Consider the following 20,462-nt stretch of genomic DNA (forward strand, 5'->3'; position numbering starts at 1 on the left):
GCAGGTAAAGAGGAGGGAAGGGAACCGCAATGTTTAGTTCTGTCTTGTGGCTGTTGTGATCTTTGGTGAGGGAAGGGAACTGCAGCGTTTAGTTCTCCCTCTTTCCGTGGCTGTTGTGCTCTTTGGATTTGAATTAACTGTCTGTGCTCTCAAAAGAGAGGCTTGTCTGATGCCCGCCCACCTTTCTGGTAGACACTTGGTGCTGCTCAGACTGCTTTTGTCTGAAGCTAAAGCAGCATTTTATGGAAAAATACAGACTGATGTTTTTATGATGTCTGTTTATCCCAGAGAAACCCAAAGCATCTAGAAATTGTACGTAGGAATCCCTACACATATAAGCACACATGCCGTTTCTAAACAGCAGCCATTGCTCATGGAGAGCACAGCCGTGCGACCGGAATCCCAAAGAGCCCTTAAGACAGAAAGTCCTGCAGCCCGGCTGTAAGCGCAGGAGAAGACTTCAGTAGACAGAATGCAGTCAGCCAAGTTAGAAATTGGCTGTGACCCTGTGCTTAAAATCTTCTACGTCTGTGGACAGAGCTATAGGATTATTAATGCCCGTAGACTGCTTGATGCCTGGAGTTCACCTGAGGAATGATGCCTCCCGTGTCGCACAGTGTCCCCATAGCACGTTGTGGGCCAACAGTTCAGCGGTGACTCCAAAGGGAGCCTGGGTTGTCTTATCCTTCCACACTGCTTCCGCTGCGCCCTGGGGAGGTTTGGAGATGTCCCATCCGAGTAATGGATTGCAACGTCCCTGCTCAGCACTAATGATTTGGCAGGTTTACTGCAACAGAAGGCACGGCCGCAGGGAGGTGGGCGCTGCGCTTTTGTGCTGACCTCTGCAAACCCTTGCAGAATTATTTTTTATATCTGGCAGAATGGTTTCTTCTTAACTGAATCGAATACAATGTTGACCAGTTCTTCATTCAATTTATGATCTCGGCATCTGTCAATACAAGATAGTTCTTAACGGATTACTCTGATCAACTCCTGTGTATGTTTGTTTGGTTTTGCCCATAAATGTTATACAGATTTTTCTGCTGAAATGTTGATGGGATTTTTACTTTTGAGCCTATTTGGGCGCCTTTAAGGTGTCTAAATTGAATATCCAGATCACCAGTCAGTTTTTAATCTCTTGGCTTGTAACGCTGTTGCAGGGAGGGAGAGAAAACTGGATGTCAAAGCAGCTGGTGCCTTAGCAGCAGAAGTCCAGTAATATTCCTGTAACCCTACGGAAGACAATGTAATAGGTTCAGTGCATCCTCTATGTGTGTCGCTGCAGGCGCTGAGGTTACCGTCGGCATGAATTCGGGCCACTGTGAACAAACACTGCCCCTGCAGCATGAGAAAAGTATCTGTTTGTGATGAGGGCCTATGTCAGATACTGCAGGGAATTCGCATTCCCTGCCTATTGCTGTGGGATTATTTATAGTTACAGTATTTTAAAGAAAGCTAGTATATGTGAGATAATTTCCGGTGCGGTAACCCACAGTCATTTGTTTATGCTGGATGCTTGCCAGGAGGCAATATACCTCATCTTGACAGAAATTATAGGCATTTGATGCGAATTTCCTGACATAGGAGCTCAATTTTTTATTTATTTATTTACTTTTCAGAGAGAGTTCTTCAAATACAAACCCTCTGAAGTCTGAAGAATTTTCCCAAAGCCCCCTGAAAATGTTTGCATGATTTATTTGCCTTCTTCATAAAAATAAACATTGTGCTTACTTCACCAATACATTTTCTTGGTGAACAGATATGGAGACGTAAAAATGACACTTATATCTGAGAGAAGATTACATCGCTGCATTTAAGATGTGACCTGTACTTAAAACAGTGTTTTAAATAAATAACTAAGATAATGTCATTTTGGTGGAGGAGTGGTCTGTTCTGGTTTAGCTGATCAATTCATTGAACCATAGCAAAGTGTTTTCCTGACTGCATTATGTCTTTGTACAATGTACAAACATTGTTTTGAAAGCAAATTCCGATGAAACGTTCTCACCTTGACAAGCCTCCAGCAGCTCTAAGGAGGGCTCTCCTGCTTTGCCCGGTGAAACTGTGCACCTCAAGAAGTTCCAGAGAAAAGGCAGTTTAGAAGCCTGGGCTTCTGGGCTTAATCCTATTCCCACTGGAAATCCGATAAGTGTTCAGATTAGCTTTGTCTTTGGTAGGGATTAAATTTGCAGAGAATCTCAAGGTTTTGTGCTAAGATGGTTCTGGTCTGGAAGGAGCCTTTAGTAGCAAGTAGTCTGAGGCATTTAATACAGAATAGTGGCATTTTTTTCTTATAACATCCAACTTATGTTTGTTTGCCAGTGCTTGTGAGCGCTACATCACAGTTAGTTCTGTGAAACACTAATGAAAAATGACAATTACCTAATTGATCGATAACCTCTGCCTGGGGTAATGGTGACCTTTGCTGGGCAGGTTGTCAGTAAAGTGGGAAGATGCAGCTGCTTAATATAGCGTCACAGATCTGTATTCCTAAAGGTAAAAGGCAAACTTTGTTGGCTGTTAAGAATAACGGTTTTTATCCTTGCAGGAACTGATGATAGAATCTGGAAATAGATAAGCTGTGTACTTTTCCGGTGTGTTATATACACAGGATAGCTTAGAAACTTGATAGTGCTTTTTCAAAATCATATTCTGCCTTTGACAGGTGCCGTGGTACCAGATTTGAAGATCTGATTATCTCACAGATTTCACGATTGTGTTTTTCATCTCTCTCCCACCTTTTCCCCTTTTTAGCAATATACAATTATGATGCTGTCCAAGATGTGGAGCTCTCCTTGCAAGTTGGCGATACTGTTCACATTTTGGAGATGTATGAAGGTAGGTTGCAGATCACTTTCAAGTACTTTGCAGGGGTTTTTAAAAGTAAATATAAGAAATCAATATTTTTATAAATAATACAAATTTCAGATCTCGATTTTCAACTTCTGATCTACCCAAAAGCGCAAAGCTTGCTTTGTAGTGTTTGTATGCACTTTGCTTTTAAAACAGTATTAAAAATGCATAAAATACAGAAGCAGCAAGTGTATTTACACTGTTCCTGGCAAAGGTTTGTCAAGGTAAGTTTTCGGTAGTATCTCACAGCAGCACTGCAAGAGAAAGAAACACTTAATTCTTTGACGTTTATTCCTGTTTTCACCCCACACCTTTTTACCTTGGCTCCTCCTTGTGCCAGGCCAAACGCTTCTATAGTCATGTGATGAACTGATCCAGCTGGAAAATAGTAATAATTTTTTTTTTAAAAGTAGCTTTTAACCTGCATTAGTTCTTTGATCCGGGACAACAGAGGCAGTGGATGAAAGAAGAGGAGAGGGCAGGTCTAATTGTTTCAAAAGCAATGTTGGTTTAAGCTGTAATATTACAAACTGGCATTGTATGTTTCAAAAAGCCTCCAGTTATGGAGCTTCCATAGCCTTTTTAGGCTGTTTCTCCCAGTACTTTACTGGGAAGCTTTTCATAATATGTACCTTAATGTAAAACACCTTGCAGAAAGGAAGACAAAACTGTTTTAAACAAGATGAAAATTACACTTGTCTATTCTGTATTTACTTATTAAACTGGACTGTTTAAGACTTCAATATTAAGAATAGAACACAGCCATTTAATCATTTTAAAGAATGTAGTAGTCCCTACTTCATTTGGAAGGCTCTCCAAAATCTAAATACTCTTTCCAAAACATAAATTCAATCTTTTTCACAGGCAGCATCAGCATACAAAAACTCTGTAGTGTCTGTGCTGGGAAGGGCAAGCTGCTTGTTTAGCAGTTTGTTCTTAGCCAGTTCTTCTCTGTCCACTTCTCTTTGACCTTGACACTGGAAACAGCCAGCCAGTTCCTAGGTGTCAAAGCAGATTACGTTGCTGATGTGTGTTTTACACTGATGTGTGTGATAGTGGTGAGTGTGTTTGGTGGGGGGAGAGAGAGAAGGAGAAATGGGGAAAAATCTGTATGTAATGGTAAGCACTTAGGAACTGGTTTTGCAGAAAGACACAAGGAAGAGGGAGTGTCAGGGATGAGAATTGCCCTCATGAAGAGGATGCATCTTGTACTTCTCAAAATGTTGGGGTATTTCTTTCTCTTTTTTTAAAGCAGCATCATTGTTTAGTCCTACTACTTGGTCTGTAATCAGCTGTTCAACAGAGACAGTCAAGAATAGGAAATGAATACCCAAATGGCATCCTCTTCTTACCTGAAATGTCCCAGTTTGCAACTTCAGCCTGAGAGGACTGATTGTAAATTGTTTGGGAAAATGAATGTGTTTTGATTGTTTTCATACGCTGAGCCATCAGTGTGGCATCCTAGTTTGTGACTGGGGCACTTCAGAATTACTGCAGCACAACTAAATACTTTTCCTGGAAAGAGCAGCCAAAAATTCAGGCCGGACATTTGTGAATCTAAAGGAAAAGATGCAGATTGTCTCTGAGATGGTAACTCTGCTGCAGGTCTGGTCTTACTTCCCATAAAGTCATCTTAAAAACTCCAAATTCAGATATTCTTTCTGCTTGGGAGGAAATTCTCATGTTGTATTGTATCTATTTTTCTTTTGTGACATCGGATTTCAGCTTTGTTTCCAGACATCTGTGGGTTGTGGTTTTGAGAATTAGTGTTCTCTCAAGAAGCCTTTTCTGTTTCTTCTCATGCTAATGATGTATACTTACAAATACAACTCCACTTTTATCAGACTGGGGTTTTTTGTTCCACTAATCACCGTTCTTATCTGGATACACAAGTCTCAATTTAGAAAAAGGTTCCATTTAACCAGGGTGTTGCCTTTGCAGGAAGAAAGGCTCAGAGATGCCTTGTGAAGTCCTTTTTTTAGTTGGCGTGCGTTATCCCTGCAGCTCCTGGCTGAGAGAGTTCCTTAGGCTATCGGTAACATTCCTTAGGGAATTAAGGGGGAGGTTTTCAGGATTGTCCAGGTGTTTTCATGTAGTGGTAATAGCCCCTTGGAAAATCTCCCTCCCTGCTATTGTTCCCTACCTCGGGATGCACAAGAGCATCTTCTGTGAGTTACCAGAAGGTTCTCGGGGCCGTTGCAGCACAGTCCGCTTTCCGCTCTGTCAGTCATCTGGAACGTGCCTCCTTTTTCCTCCTGGTTGCAGTCGGCAGGTCCTCTCTCCCCAGCCCTGTTTGGTGAAGGCCCTCTGTATCAAACAGCCTTCACTTGAAAGCTCTTCGTATTCTGCGTCCAGGGCTGTGGCTGGCTCCGCTCCGTCTGTAAGGATCGAAGCGCACAGTTTGTTCCTTGACAGTGAGGCAGCAAGGCTGAAGCTCGCCCTGAGTTGTGGTGTTAACAGTAAGAGTTATCTGACTCTCAGCTGGCTGAACAGCTTTGAGACATAACACTGATACAGCCGAGCCATTGACTGGGGGAGGTGTGTGAGAAGCAAAGAGCAATGAAGTGAATTAAAGCGCAGGCCAGAAGGTATGGATGCAGTTTGGCGTCAGCCTCTGTGCTGCGCAAACCGCTCACGTTGTGTGGCTTTGCCAGGGACCGCAGCGTCTCCCGACTCTTCGGGTGCAGTGCCTGCAGTCAGGTGCTGCCGCTGTACTGCCAGAGGGCATCACAATGGGAGAAAGCGCCTTTACGTTGCACAATGCTGCTCGTTTGTGGTAGCGGATGCTATCGGGAGTTAGAGGCCTGCTGCCGAGGCTGGAAGTCCCTGGAAAGTTGGGCAAATTTGGGGTGAGGCTCTGGCGCTGCGCTGTTGCTAGTAAAGCTTTCTTTTCCCATGCTCTAAACAGATGCTTTGCCTAATGTTTTGTAAGTCCCAGGCAAAACTACACAGTTAGGCTTGGATTGTGAGTGCACAAAAGAAGTTAAGGGAGTGTTAACGTGGTAGATCATCTGTTCACAGTGCTGCAGCTTGCCTATGTCAAGGATTCGTCAAAGGGTGGTCATCCCTGTGAATGGTAGCTTCAACTTGGACAAAGTACACAGCGTTGAAGTGAAGGTTATCAGAGCTGAAACCACAGACTGAGCGGTTTGAACTAAAGGTTTCAAATATTTCTAGCCCAAGCTATGACGTGCTGATGTACGTCATCAGCTTGATGACGCATGCAGCCTGAATCTGCATGGGGACAACCCGAGAGCTGTTTGCCATTGGGTTAATAACTCCGTAGTGTAGACAGTGCAGCATTTCCTTCTGTCCAGGAAAATGAGGATTGTGGCATACGGCATCTTTGTCAATCTGCCGTTAGGTGTTGTAAGTGGGGTTTGCACTGTGGATAGGTCTAAACCTGCATATCAGTGTTTTACTCTCTGATTTTAAATCAGTCTGATTTTAAATAACTTTTGAAATGGCTTAGTTGGGCTTCAAGCATGCCTTGAAACACCAGGGTGTATTTATTAAACATGAAGATCTGGAGGATATCAGTTTTCTTAGAGTTGCAGACCCTTTAAAACAAATACGCATGTACCCTCTGCGAAGCATGGCTGTGTTAGTTTAGGTGATAGACTATTGAAAACTGCAAAGCAAGGTATTTTTTTTTCCTCCTTTCTCTGGTTGGCTGTCTGGTTGCAGAAGGGCATGAGGTCTTTGTATAAAATTCCTTTTTCCACTCGATAATAAGATAAGCAGTGTGTGCTTGTCCAGTTGCTTGCCAAATATTGTCAAGACTGGGCATACGCTGCAAAATCCAAGAAAAGAAGGAAACTTGCTGCATCCAGCATTTTGAAGGCTGCTTCTGTGCAGGATTTACTTACTCTCTGGGAATCTGTCCTTGAGCAGTGAGCTGGGGAGGATACATTTCTGTTTAGGGGAATCTTTTCTAATCTGCAGTGTATATTCTTCTTTCATGCAAGCTGTGGGAAGTAGCCAAATGTGAGTAGAAGGAATGTGTGCCCACATACCATGATTCCAGTCAGTTTCTTCTCCTGACGAAAATAAGTTTACATTGAATTTGTTCCTACTTTGGGTCCTTTATCTTTCCTCTGACCACCGTAGGTAAACGAAGCAATCCCTTGTTTTACTTCAGCACAGTGCAGCAGTGTGTGTTGTGCTATTGAGACCACTGCAGTGGAAGAGGAACAAAGACCTTGTGGTTAAGCCCGTGATCCAGGATTGCATCACTGTGTATAATATTTAGTTGTCTAAACCATTGTAACCTGAGTAATTTTTTTCTTAGATTTTCCGATCTTTTACAGACTGCATAAAATCCATTTAGTTAAAGGTAAAACTGAGGGCCTGTGTTCCATCCAAACAAACAAAAAAACCCAAACGTTATGACATTTCTTTGCAAGACTGTCTGCTGTCCTTGTGTTCTTAATCAGACTTCAGTGTGGAAGTGTGTTGTAGTAGCTGAAATTTGCCATGTCATCTTCAGCTGAAAAGCCTTTCTCCATTTAGCACATCTCTGCTTGGGGAAAATACTCAAGAGAAACGCTTAAGTAGTCTGTCGTTCCTCTGAAGCTTTAAGTAGATTTTTTTTTTTTTCCTTTAAAGAAGAAACCAAGTAATTGACCACTGCCAAAAGCTTTTGTTCCTTTTGAAATGGTGAATAAGATTATTGAAAATTGGAGCAGAATTCTGAAAAAGTTGCATGAGATGCTTGCTGAAATAGTTTTGCATAATAATATGTGACATGCCTTTACGCAATGCTTGCAAAATATTTTACAGGAATGTGGTTAATGCCAAGGAGCCATTTTAAATATGAGGAAGCTGTGGTATAGAAAGGCTGAGAGACTGTGTCAAATGGAATTGAAATCACTGGGAAAATATTCTTGTTAAATTCTGTGAGCTTTGTATCACCCCCTAAAGAATTTCTACTTGACCATTCAATTAATTACAACTTGGATAAAAATAGAACCTAAATCTTCTCATCCCTAATCCACTACCTTATCCATTGGTCCATGATCAATGTATAATCCTATCTTCATCCTGTGGAAGGAATGGAATTTCTTCTTTCCTTCTAATTTAACTACTGTAATATTTGGGATTACGTGGTCAAGCTGATTCACGCTCTCATTGCTAGAGAAGGGGAACAAAACTGTGCTTAATGGGGTGAAAAAGAAAAAAAAAGGAGATCTAACAGCCCCCAACCCCCTACACACACACACACAACCCCAACAAAACACAAACACCCCACCCTAAGCTCTAAGTTATGGTCGAGGGGGATTCAGATCCATGGTTCTTCACGGAACCTTCTTTGCTAAATATATAAATCTATTGGGGAAAAAAAAAAAAAAAACAGAAAAAGGGGAAAAAAAAACCCCAAACCCTGACCCAACCAACAAGCAAAAAAAACCCCTAAATCCCCACCCTCCCCTCCTCTCTTCTTTGCCTGATTATTCCCTTAAATCCCTCTGCCACTCAGCTGAACATAATCATCTTGGAGCAGTGATGTGTTCTGTCTTGATAGCTCTGGAGTTCGTTCATGCGCCAGAGACCATGATCTGAGCCCTTCAGGTTTGCTAAGAAGTAGGGTCAGTGTTTTCCATTTCAACGCAAGCGGAACCTTAGGAAAAGAGTGAAACCCCGGTGCTCTAGGAACATGGTTCATTGAGAGTTGGGCTCGCAGGGTGTCCTGGCATTTGGAGCGATGTTTTTAGTGGCTGAGAGCCAGTGAGAAAGTGCAAGTGTGTGTCCTGTTCCAGAACACGAGGGATGTTATACCTGCACATCGGTGCAAGTGTGTGTCCTGTCCCAGAACAACACGAGGGATGTTATACCTGCACATCAGCATTTTCGCATTCAGATTCTTCTTCTGAAATGTTTAGTTTGTTATTTCCAGTACAGTAACTTCAGGAGGACTGAAGGTGGTGGAAACTGTTGCTTATGGCAAGGAGGAGGCAGCCAGCGGAAAGAGGGCTCGATGATGCACGGCTCTTGCACAGCCGAGACAGATGAGGAAGGTGGGAGCGTGAGAGAAAAACCCCTTTGTCTCACACCGTCTGGAGATGGCAGAAGAAGAGCGGGAGTGACTTGCCCACAGCTATGCTCCTCTCCTCTCTGCTCGCGGAGCAAGGCTTGCTTGAGGACATAAGAAATACAGCAGCTTTTTCATACGCTTGCATTTCAGTGACCTTGAAATCAAAATCCTGGTCAAACCCCCGGTGTTGAAGAGAGAAGAAACATACTCCTGACAGTGACACATGCTTCTGAGTCTTGGGGATCACAGTTATTACTTTGTGTATTATACTTGACTAGATCTTGTCAAGATAATATTGAGAAACAATATCTGTACCGGGGCAAGCAGTTAAGAGTTGGGGTTTTTATTTGCCTTATAAAACATTCTCTTTCAGCCTTCCTTTGAAGGAAGGCTTTAGACCAAATCTCAGAAGAAAACAAAGCACCTACATAATGTGGAACTCGAGCACCATCTATAAGATGATTTGGATGAAAATACACTTCATAGAAAAGAAAATATTAAAGGGGTGGAGTGGAATTGGAGACTTGAACATATTTCTCTCTGGCAGATATGTGCTATATGACCTTGGGCTGGTGGTTCCGCGTGCATGTCTGTGTCTCTGCCTCTTCTGTCAGATGCTCATAGCAGTAGTTGTGTGCTGTGTATATGACTTCTAAGTTTTACGGAACAAGGATTGTCACTTTCAAAACATAGAGCACGGAGTGGCCTGCTTTTCCACTGAGCACCGCCCAAACGGAGATGCAGAGTAGAAGTGCGGGGACCAGTTTGTGGTGGGAAGAGGTGCCCTTCTGCCCTACTGCTGGCACCCAAGCCTCCTGCAGACAGCAGAGGTGGCTTCACAATAGTAGATCTCAGATGAGCAGGATCAATACACTTATGTTGCAGACACGTGGAGAGAATGACAATGTGTATTTAATTGCTGTAGACAGGGGGAAAAAAATAAAAAAATTGTGTTTCCCTTTGACAGGCTGGTACCGAGGATACACGCTCCGAAATAAATCTAAGAAGGTATGACCTCACTTTTCAGTAACTAATTTTTATTTCACACCTTGCCAGACCCCATCCGGTGCTGTAATCGGCTATGCTTCTGCTGTATTTCTTGTCTTAATATTGTGCAGGTCTCCTGATCCCTCTGTCCTTTTCCTTAGTGATAGAAATAAATGCCCTTGAGGTAAATATTTCAGAACCATTAACTGGGTACTCCATTGTAAGCATGCGTAATGTAGTTTGAACTAGCAAAATTCACTGTTGCATATCTGCATACGCTAGTTTATTGCTTTATTATTATGGTCTTGGACCTGTACATGTCCAGCATTAGTTATATGTAATGGTAAGATTAGAGTTTTGATTTGGCTTGGAAAATATTCCAAAAATTATGCACGCGTGGATCTCGGCCAAACTTCTTGAGGTTTGTGAAACCAGTCTGAAAACTGCATGGAAATCTGGTTTCCCATGGGAATCCTGGCGCCTCTCGTCATGACATCCTTCGCAGTCTCCGTTTTTCAGGCATAAAGGGAAATGAAAAGAAAGCGAAAAAAGGATTGCAGCTCTCCTAGAAGTTTCTTATAAATAAAGGAAACTTGGGACTGGTGAATTCCTACAGGTGCTGTCATGTGTTGAGCTTTTCTAGAGAACGACAGGCCCAGGGCAGCTTGACAAATGACTCCCGAGTGTATTTCATAGCGAGACCAAATGAGTATGACTGATAGTTTGCAAGAGTTTGCAACACTTCATGCAGGAAGATGAGTGTCATTGCAGTGGAACAAAGAACTGACTTCTCTGAGGTTCTAATGCCAAATGTAGTGCTCAAGCATGCAACCTGATGCTCCTTACTGTCTTTTCTCCTGGGATACTGGGACTGGTGGAGCTAATACATTTTTGTTACAGGTAAACATCAGTCACAGTTACTGTTCTGCTGGTCGTGCTCTTACCCCTTTCCCTTGCTCTCTGTTGAATGCATTTTTGTTATGTCATATCCTACGGTGTGACTTATTTATTTTATTTCTGTTTTTATTTTTAGGGCATTTTCCCAGAAACATATATCCATTTAAAAGAGGCGATCGTGAAGGACCGAGGGTAGGTTGGAGCTTCTTGAGATGTACTTTTGGTAGCAAAACCAATGGAGTGCTGGTTCATTTAAAAACAAACAAACAGCTTAAGCAGCGGTGGTTGTAATGAATGCTACTGGTCTGTGTGCGCAGCGGGGCATACCACCTGTGCGACACTTCTAGAGCTGCATAACCTCTTTTTTTCAGAGCATTGTACATACTGAAACAGTTGTGGGCATAGGTGCAGGAGAATACTATTTGCAAAAGAAAGCTCTGCTAGAGGAGTTAGTAGCGAGGCAGGTCAATCAAGTTACATTTAGCTCCTCTGGGGACTCCTGCAAGTCGTAACACACTCCTGCTCGCAGCCAAGTAGCCAGCAGGAGTGTGGATTCCTTCCTGTCTTGGAAAACATTTAAGGAAATGACTCCTCATTTGATTCTTAGAGCTGATTCTGTGATCGTTGTAGCGAGAGGAAAACAGCAGTTGCAAAGGAAGATACTTTAGCAAGTGCTTTTTTTTTTTTTTTAAGTAACTGTAGCCAAGTTACCGTTGAAAGTGGAGATTCTTCCAAACTTCATTCCTGTCTATTTAGCATGTTTCTGGAATGGATCCATTAACAGGAACAAGGCTGAAAGAAACTTGAAGCATGTTTTCATTAAAAATGGATAACGAATGTGCACGTATGTGTTGGAGAACCAATTGAACAACTTAAGAATCTTGGCATTGTGTGTGAGTGAATGGTGTGAATATCAAGCCCTCTGAAATTTCCATTTACATATTGATCAAAAAAGGATGTTTTACTACTAAATTTTAATCTTGAGCGTAACACCTTTTTTTCTGTTTTCTCCTTTTTTTTCTCTAGACAACATGAAACAGTGATTCCAAGTGAATTGCCCCTTGGGCAAGAACTCACTTCTACCCTGAGGGAGTGGGCAGTTATCTGGCACAAGTTATATGTGGTAAGTTTTCTTCAGTGGTTGGTGTTTTATTAAATGACCTCAGATGAGATGAGACTGGGCTTTTTGCAGGGCACCTTAAGACTTTGAATAGAATGTTATGCAGAATTGTAAAACTATCATTATTGTAAAGTGGTCTTAAGAGAGGTTAAAAATGTTCTGTGTGATCACAGACAGAACTGTGGTTTAATTGGCGCTACAGCGTTCGCTGTAGTTGAATAACTGTGTGATGACACAGCAGTGATGAAGCATTGACTGGCACAAGTCACACTCAGCGTCATGTCAGCTGGCTGTGGCTGTGTGTGTGAGTCACCGTTCGCTGTCAGTGTTCCTGCTTCGCCTGCCACGTCTGTCCTGTGTGAGGGCAAAATATCTCAGCTGTGTGCGAAACCATGATGTTGCTTTAACAGAACCTTTAACAAGTATGAACGCTGCTTTTCTAGAAGTATTGTAGGCACTTAACAGAGTGGTTGAGCCTCACCCCGGAGTGCCTGCAGCTCAAATGGGCGAGACAAAGGATGTGAAGAGAACGAGGGCCGTGTGTGGTGGGGAAAGATTTGACTTGTCATAAGTCACATAATATATTTAGTCCTGAGTAGGGCAGGGAAGAGACCTCTCAACTCCTGTATCTGCTTAGTAGCCTGCCCATAGATAGCCACCTCAGAAGAGTCAGAAGCCAAGGTGGTTTTGCTGAGGTAGGTGCATTCTTGCTCAGAGAAACACAACTGGAGTTCACAATGAACTGCCTGCTTTCGGAGGGGATTGTTAAGATACATTAAAGAGAGTCAAACTTGATTTTTCTTCGGTTAGTAGTGAGCTCAGCCTGCATAGTATGTGCTCTGAGACATTAATTAAGATGAGAGAATGGTTTTAAATTAGCTCTAGTCATTCAGTTTATCCAGAGCAAGCTCTTCTATTGAAAATTTCACCAGGCCACAAGTACGTTTTGTTTGTGCGCCACGAAACCACAAGAATTTGTTCCACCCTCTTAATTTAATGAGAAGCTGTATGTGACGTTATTACTGTGTGAAAAGTGAGTTTTGTTCCTGACTCTTCCCCCCTCCCCCCGAATAACTTTAGGATCCTAGCCTCAGAATCTATTTTTCTTAAGAGCAGAAGTCTTTCATGTTCCTGTGCTTAACCAATATAACTCTTAAAATAGTCTTGGAAAATGTTGTGGTTTGAAATGGATGTGAGTTTATTTTATTTTCCCCTGCGGTATGTAAAAAAAGAATAAAGGAAAAAAAAAATGCGCTAAAGGAGGAAGGAGGCATTTGAGGAGAAAAAGGAAATACAGGGTTTTTTTTTCTTTGGCAGCATTTCATTTCACTTCATTAATTTCTGTGTTTTTCAGCAAGCATTGCACTGGTGGGTATATGTCCACTGCTAAGTAAATATATAAATGGGTGAGAGTTTTTAACTTAATTTAGTTAATAGGAGTTGGCTAATGTAAACAGCTGTAGAGATAACTCAGCTTTAGCTAACTGTCATTAGATCTGCTCTGTGTTTCCCTGGAAGCTAACACAAGTTGTCTACTCTTTGCAGTTATTTTAATGCAAGTTAAGAGCACGCTTTTTTCTTTGTTTACTAAATATTTCTCTAATATCTTCCCTATAGGAATTAAAAGACTCTCCTAGTCTCCGTCAGCCCCTCTGTGTTCACCCAGATCAAAAGGAAGATGTCTATTTATAACTCCCTTTAGATTTGTGTTCTTGAGAGGCAAATCATGAGTCGTTTATATCATAAGTGGTTTATATCGTTCGTGTTCTTTGCAGAGACCAGAATGATGAAATAATTGGAAAGAGTCTCTCTTTCTGGTGTGTGGGAGCAGTTGGGGTTCATAGTTAAACATTAACAGCTTTGATAGGGAGAGCTGGCGCTACTCAGCTGCTGCCTGAACGTCCCAGCAGTGTACCATTGGCCAGTTCCCACTAGCTGTTGGGTGAGATGTAGTCAAAAACCTCTTGACAGTCATTTTGGAGCTGCATAACCATAAACTTTGCCCCAGTGGATTAAGGTTTAATGCTCTTTGATTTGTGGCGCTTCCCTCTGAAAACGAGCTGTGCTTGACGCACAGTGCAAGTCAGAACCATCGGGGTTACTGGCTCACTGTGCGGCGGTCAAGAGAGGCTGAGGCCTGGGTTCCCTTTTGGATGGTATAAATAGTGTAGCTGATACTTCTAAAGGCTCAGTTATTTACCTAAGTGCATATTGCTACAAATATAGTCGGTATATACCTACCTACGTGGTAGGAATACATATAGCCATCCACTTTTTAATTACAGCATCAGCCTTGGAGCCTGAAACTATAGGAAAGAGCTGTATAGGTGTGTGACTTATTTTAATGGGTCGTGGAACCAGTAAGTAGCATGAGAAGTATTTTCATTAATTAAAGATGATAACAGTAGAAACGGCAGGAGGAAACTCCTCACAAAGCAGGTTTTGATGTCCTGTTTGGTCAGTGCTTTCTAATTACTGATGCTGCATTCATAGCAAAAGATGCAAATGCAATGACTGCAGGAAACTCAAGCAAGTACCTGCGTAGATTGGGAGGTGGTGGTGTCTGGGAATCCAGACATGATATTTTTGTTGCATTTTTGGACAACTTCTGGCATGATAACTGAGCAACTACTGCTGGAGTAGTGCTTAAAAGCATGGGATGAGTCATTAATTTCTGTACAAATGTAAACAGAAATGAGTGCTCTGAAGAGCGGATAATCTTCAGCCTTATTTGTGGATAGACGTGAGCCAGAGAGGTTATTGTGTTTCCACAGAGCTACTCTGATTTCCATGAAACTTTTGTCTGGAGATCACACGTGGACATGGCAATCCATGCGTGAGTTACCAATGGGTAAAACATGAACCTTGAAATACAATACGCATGCTGGCAGGGAAGCAGTGTATTCCAGATATCGCTGCATTTTGTTGCTATTCCTTTTTTTAATATCATGAATTTTGAGTGTATGACGGGACAGGATAAGAGAGCAGACAGCCATGCAGATGAGTCCAGGGACTCACTCCACTTACTGTTCTGGCTTTAAAAACATAGTTGCTAACATTGTAAACAGTAGTGAGAGCAGAGGTTCCAATTAACCATGTTGTTCATACTGTTAGCGTTGTATTCTGGTGACAAGAAAGCTTTTTTATATGTAGCAAAGGGGTTGGAGGGTTCTTTAGGCTGGTGAAAGCTATAGGAGGAACAGACATGAGAAGAAGACTATGTGGGCTTCAGTGTTGGTGATCTGTCATTCTTTATGTTTTGGTCTCACCTTTAGACTTTATAAAAGCAAATAAAGCTTTTGCCTCAGAGTCTTACAAGCTAAATAGGCAAAACAAATGGGCAATGTGCATAAAAAATGCTGCGCGCAATGTCATGTTGCGAGAGTGGCAGAGGTGAGGAGAAGGAGCCTTTGTATATTGGGTTGGCATTGCTGTCTCAATCTGCTAAAACACAATTGCGGTCATGTAACGTCATCTCTCTGTCCTGTATATGAAAAGGACTCATCATAACTGTTTAAGTGCTGGAAAACACCAGAAGTCTTTTTTGTCTGTGAGGTTTTTCTGAAATAATGTCCTGAGGAAATGGTGAAGACCCTGAACCTTGAGCCACTTAAACCTTGGCAGTGCAAAGTGCTGGAGGACTTGTTCCATGGGTCTAATCTTGCAGTGTCATATGGTGCCAGTTTCTCAGATATTTTTAGTGAAATACAACTCACGTGGTAGATTCAGTTGAGTACATTTCAGGAAACTTACTGAACTCGTTGTTTTCGGGCTACCACTAGCTTGAAATTGTGCCTTTGTTCCTGTAGGATAATAAGACAACACAGTTCCGGCACGTCCAACAAATGACTTACAGCCTGATAGAGTGGCGGTCACAGATACTGTCTGGGACCCTTCCCAAAGACGAGCTAGCTGAGCTAAAGAAGAAAGTCACTGCTAAGATTGACTACGGGAACAGGTAAACTCCAAACTATGTCTTGAAGGGAGGGGAGAATCCCAAATCCCAGTAAAAGCTCTAAATAGCTATTAGTACAAAATGGTGCAAATGACCATGCAAGGGGAACGCTGAAATAGGCTTTACATTTTTCCTCGGAAAGGGGATAATTACAGCTTTTAGTCTCCATCGGAATGTGGCTAGCCTGGCAGGTGGGCATGTACCAGTTGGTTCTTCATATGCCAGCAGTCTCTTTGATTTGGCAGAAAACCTTACCTGTCTTAATTCTGCAGCAATGTTGGCACACGATCGTATTTCCCATGGAGCACGATTTGTGCCTGGCTAGCCGCAGCCAGGATTTGGATGCTGGTTGGGCACTAAACTGCTTTGTCAGCAACTGAGTAACACAATTCTGTAGGCCACCAAAACTCCACCTTTCATTGGTTTGTACAGAACAGGGATTGTCTCCAGAACTCATTTGTCTGCCTGTCAGACTTGATTCAAGTCAAATAAGTCAATTAAGAAGAAAGCTTATGGCAAAAAATAATAATTAGCCATAATCCATAAGTCTGATAGATATACGTACCTTTAAAAAAAAATACCTCTAAGTGAGAACAAAGAAGATGTCATCTTAGAATTAAGCTACCTGACTAATTATGTTTCCTTTAATGGGAAAATGAGGAGTGAGGGATAAGTATTTTGGGACCGGAAAACCAGCAATGTGGTTATTACAAGGAATGGAGCATTGGCTGCCTAGTGCAGTCCACAGTTTGATCTGTGGTTTGTGCTCTTTCAGTCATCTTTGCTTCTTAAATATTGGGTTGCTTCTTTTATCCTCTTGACTTTTCATGCTAATCAGGATCCTGGGTTTGGACCTGGTTGTACGAGATGACAATGGGAACATCCTGGACCCAGATGAAACCAGCACGATCTCTCTCTTCAAGTCCCATGAAACCGCATCCAAAAGGATTGATGAGAGAATCCAGGAAGAGAAGGTACGTCTCTTCTCGCTGGCTTTTTCCTCTTCAAGTAACTAGTACCCAGTGTATTTGTACGTGCCTCTTAAGGAGATCATGCTACTTTGGCAGCAGAACTAAGTTCTTCTGTGTTTGTTTTTAATGGGAGTACTCTCTTCCTTTGCAGTCCCTGCAACAGAATTTAGACCTCCGAGGGCAGCCGATATTCAACACGACACATACATACAGCCTGTATGTAAACTTCAAGAATTTTGTCTGCAATATTGGAGAAGATGCAGAGCTGTTAATGAGCCTCTATGATCCTGATCTCTCCAAATTCATCAGGTAGGGTTTTTTTGTAGGTCCATAAGCAATTTAGTCATCACAGTGGTGATTCTAAAGAAGCCAGTACAGGTTAAAAAGGAAGATCCAGCAGATCAGTCTTTCAGAACAGTCTTTCAGTTCTGTTGGTTGCTGCCCCGGTGGTGATTTGGAAGGGGGTTATTTAATTTCAGATGAGATAGGAAGTCAAGGTTCTGAGCCCATTCACTCGCCGTCTTAAAGCTGGGCATTTCTTAGTAATACATTAGTCAAAATCCCATATTGTCTTTGTGTGTTGTTAAATGTCCCTACTGTTGTCAGTAGACTTGATGCATTTGATTAATTGTTTCCCGTTAAATCATGTATATGCATGATGTTTGCTGTCAAGTCAGTGCGAGCTAAGAGCTGGACATCTTGTGCTGGTAGGAGAAGATATGAAGAACTTTATCAAGGAAGCATGCGCGTATCAGGCACCGTCTGTCTCCATCATTGAACTCATCAGGGGTGGACATGCACTCAAGAGTTCTGCAGGGCAGGAACTGAGAGTGCCCGTTCACATCGTGCCTTCCTTCGACCCTCAACGAAATGAGTCACTTCAGAATCACTTCGGGATAGATTTTGGCAGAATTTTTCAAATATTCCTGAAAGAACAAAATGCTTTTGAGCTTTTCCCAGGTAATGGGAATGTCAGGTGCTGATTTACCTTTTTTTTTTTTTTTTTCCTTCCTTTATTTGCAGTGAAAATTATCTGGTTCGTTGGGGCAGTAATGGGATGCCTAAAGAAATTGAGAAACTAAATAACCTTCAAGCAGTCTTTACTGTAAGTTATTGTATTTATGTCCTGGAAATTCTTCCCAGTGCTGCAGACATCTGAGTTTTGGGTTCTTTCCCTCTCCCCTCCCCTCTCCTCATGCATCAGGGGGTGTCACATGTGGCCTTTTGGGGTGTTTTCGTGGACACTTAAGATGTTACAGGCAGCTTCAGAGGCATGTTGCTTAAAAGTAATTATTTGTGTGTGTCAGTCCAAAGCAGTAGTAAAGCTGTATTATTTTGCAATAGTACTGTCAGTGGATGTTGTTCAACCATAGATTTCTGAAAATCCTGTTAGACACTTCTCTGTTGGAGCCTAACTGTACCGAAAATCTAGGCTTGAGATCATAGTTGTTTGTTTTTCAGTTCATTGCTTTGATGATCCTTTTCTGTGTTAGAGTTTGTTATTTGTAACAAGATGTTAGTGGAAGAATTGCACATGAATGGAATAACTTCTGTAAAGTAGCAAAGATGGCACAAAGTAACTGCCTGGTCATCAGGATCTGGTACTTTGGCAATTAACATCATTTACTCTGCGTTCAGTACTGTTGCTGGGATGTGTTACCAAAGAGTAATGGCACGTTTAGAAAGTGCTGTGTGGAAATTGCCAGTGCTTTTGTAGTTTTGGTTTGGTTTTTTTCCCTAGGGCTCAAAGGGAACAGGTTTTACTTTTTAAAAAATTACAGATTTCCTTTTATATGTGTGTACAATTGAACAAAAAAGTCCTACTCTCTCTGTCTTTTCTTCTATTCTTAAACCAGATTGATAGAACTTTATTTTACATAATTTCTAGGATTTAAGCAGTTCCGACTTGATCAGACCAAAAATCAGCTTGGTGTGTCAGATTGTGAGGGTGGGGCATATGGAGCTGAAAGATGGGAAGAAACATACCTGCGGACTCCGGAGGCCCTTTGGTGTGGCAGGTATGACAGGTTCAATCAAGGGAGAAAAGAACGTGACCCTGTGGCCGGGACAGTGGGCTGGGAATTGGGAAATATATGCTACGTGTCAGCAAAGCCTGCTAACTTCCTAGCGTCGGCGTCTCCGGCTTCCAAATGGAGATGCTGATACTGAGCTGCGCACAGAACCCCTTTGAGACCTTTTAATCACGGTTGTATATGAAGATGAAATGCTGCTACTGTTCACTTTTTGTTTTGTCACCCCCTAAAAACATAATGCACTGCCATCAGTGCCGTAGACTTCAGGTCTTTATCAAAGAGGGATTTGCTCCTCGTGACTAATGGGATGAAGCTGGAGTTTTTAAAGCAGCCTTGGTGGATGAGACACCCGATTGCTGCTCAGTTCCTGTGATCTCTTGTGAAGAGAACTTGTGGTGGAAAACAATTTCAAAATAATCAGCATTTGACATCTAAGTGTAATTTCTTTGCCTTGAAATGCCTGAGTCTCAGCTGTTTTTTATCGGTGTGTATGTTCACATTCACTACCACAGCCTGACTTGTGCATCAGTGAAAAGGTGATTTTTAAAGAGTTAAGTTGGGAGTGGTGCTCTCTGTTTCTGTCATGAGTGGCATTGATCCCAAATAAGCAACTGTTGTTTCCATTCTGATAGGGGAAAGTGCTCTCTGTATTCTTTAGCAACTTGGCAAAACTATGTGATGAACTTGTGTTGTTGCAGTGATGGACATAACTGACATCATACACGGAAAGGTGGACGATGAGGAAAAGCAACATTTTATTCCATTTCAGCAGTAAGTACTGGACCTCAGAGTTCCTCACATATCTGGCTTATTTAAAGCAGTTGTCCTTTGGAGAAGGGCAAATTTGTCTGGGAGCCTGGCAGTGTACCAAGGTCTCTACAAATAGATTAGCTTATGGCAGTAGTCAGCTCTTTGAAGGAAAAGATTTTTGTCAGTCCTCTGAAGCCTTTGTTCCCCTTGATTTACATGTCTGTATGATGCGCTAAATTGCTTAGGGAGTTTCGGCAGTGCGGCTGAAATTGCTTGGTGCCCATATCATCGGAGGTAAGAAAGAGGAGCACAGTGCAAAATAATGTTGCGGGGTCTGGGGGATGTGACCTTCAAAACTGTTAGGGGCTTGAGGGGCAGGATTTTCAGAAACACCTGAGCGTAGAGAACACAGCTCCTTGTCACTATTGTTCAGTACCCTGTGGATTGTTTGCCTCAACTTTCCAGATTACCTTGTAAGGGTGAGTCACAGGACAATAGGAAAGGGATTTCGTCCTCTTTCTGGGAAAGAAATTCAAGCCCTGATGCGTTTTGCATTTCTGTATTGCTGGTTAGACTTGTGTGTTCTGCCTGCTCCCTGCTTGCTTTTTCGGCACATTACAGTTACTAAACCGAAGCTTGTTTGGGTAGACTCAGCTGTGTTGTTACAGTCCTAAATAAAGCAATCCATTTGGTGTAGCCGTATGTTATCACAAGGTATTTTCAGGGGAGACTCTGTGGGGTTTGGTTTTTTTTGTTTTTTTTTTCCACCTACCCTTTCAGGGCCTGAAGGATGTCTTTTCCTTTGCTGAATAATGTTGGTCTGCTTCCTTTTTTTTTTTTTTCTCCCCTCGCCTCCCCCCCC

General features: G+C 42.2%; 1 protein-coding gene across 1 annotated transcript in view; it reads left to right on the forward strand.

Moving 5' to 3' along the window:
- Positions 1–1,305: 1,305 nt before the first annotated feature.
- The window catches only part of DOCK5 (dedicator of cytokinesis 5), a 64,827-nt gene continuing 45,670 nt past the window's right edge, over positions 1,306–20,462 (forward strand). The window contains exons 1-11 of the mRNA XM_009884152.1: positions 1,306–1,354; positions 2,755–2,838; positions 9,855–9,895; positions 10,908–10,963; positions 11,798–11,894; positions 15,701–15,849; positions 16,685–16,820; positions 16,969–17,126; positions 17,841–17,922; positions 18,706–18,835; positions 19,549–19,621. Coding sequence (XP_009882454.1) covers positions 1,306–1,354; positions 2,755–2,838; positions 9,855–9,895; positions 10,908–10,963; positions 11,798–11,894; positions 15,701–15,849; positions 16,685–16,820; positions 16,969–17,126; positions 17,841–17,922; positions 18,706–18,835; positions 19,549–19,621 — 1,055 coding nt within the window. The remainder of the gene's footprint in view (positions 1,355–2,754; positions 2,839–9,854; positions 9,896–10,907; positions 10,964–11,797; positions 11,895–15,700; positions 15,850–16,684; positions 16,821–16,968; positions 17,127–17,840; positions 17,923–18,705; positions 18,836–19,548; positions 19,622–20,462) is intronic.

This window comes from Charadrius vociferus, unplaced genomic scaffold (assembly GCF_000708025.1).
Source record: "Charadrius vociferus isolate BGI_N301 unplaced genomic scaffold, ASM70802v2 scaffold384, whole genome shotgun sequence".
NCBI lineage: Eukaryota > Metazoa > Chordata > Aves > Charadriiformes > Charadriidae > Charadrius > Charadrius vociferus.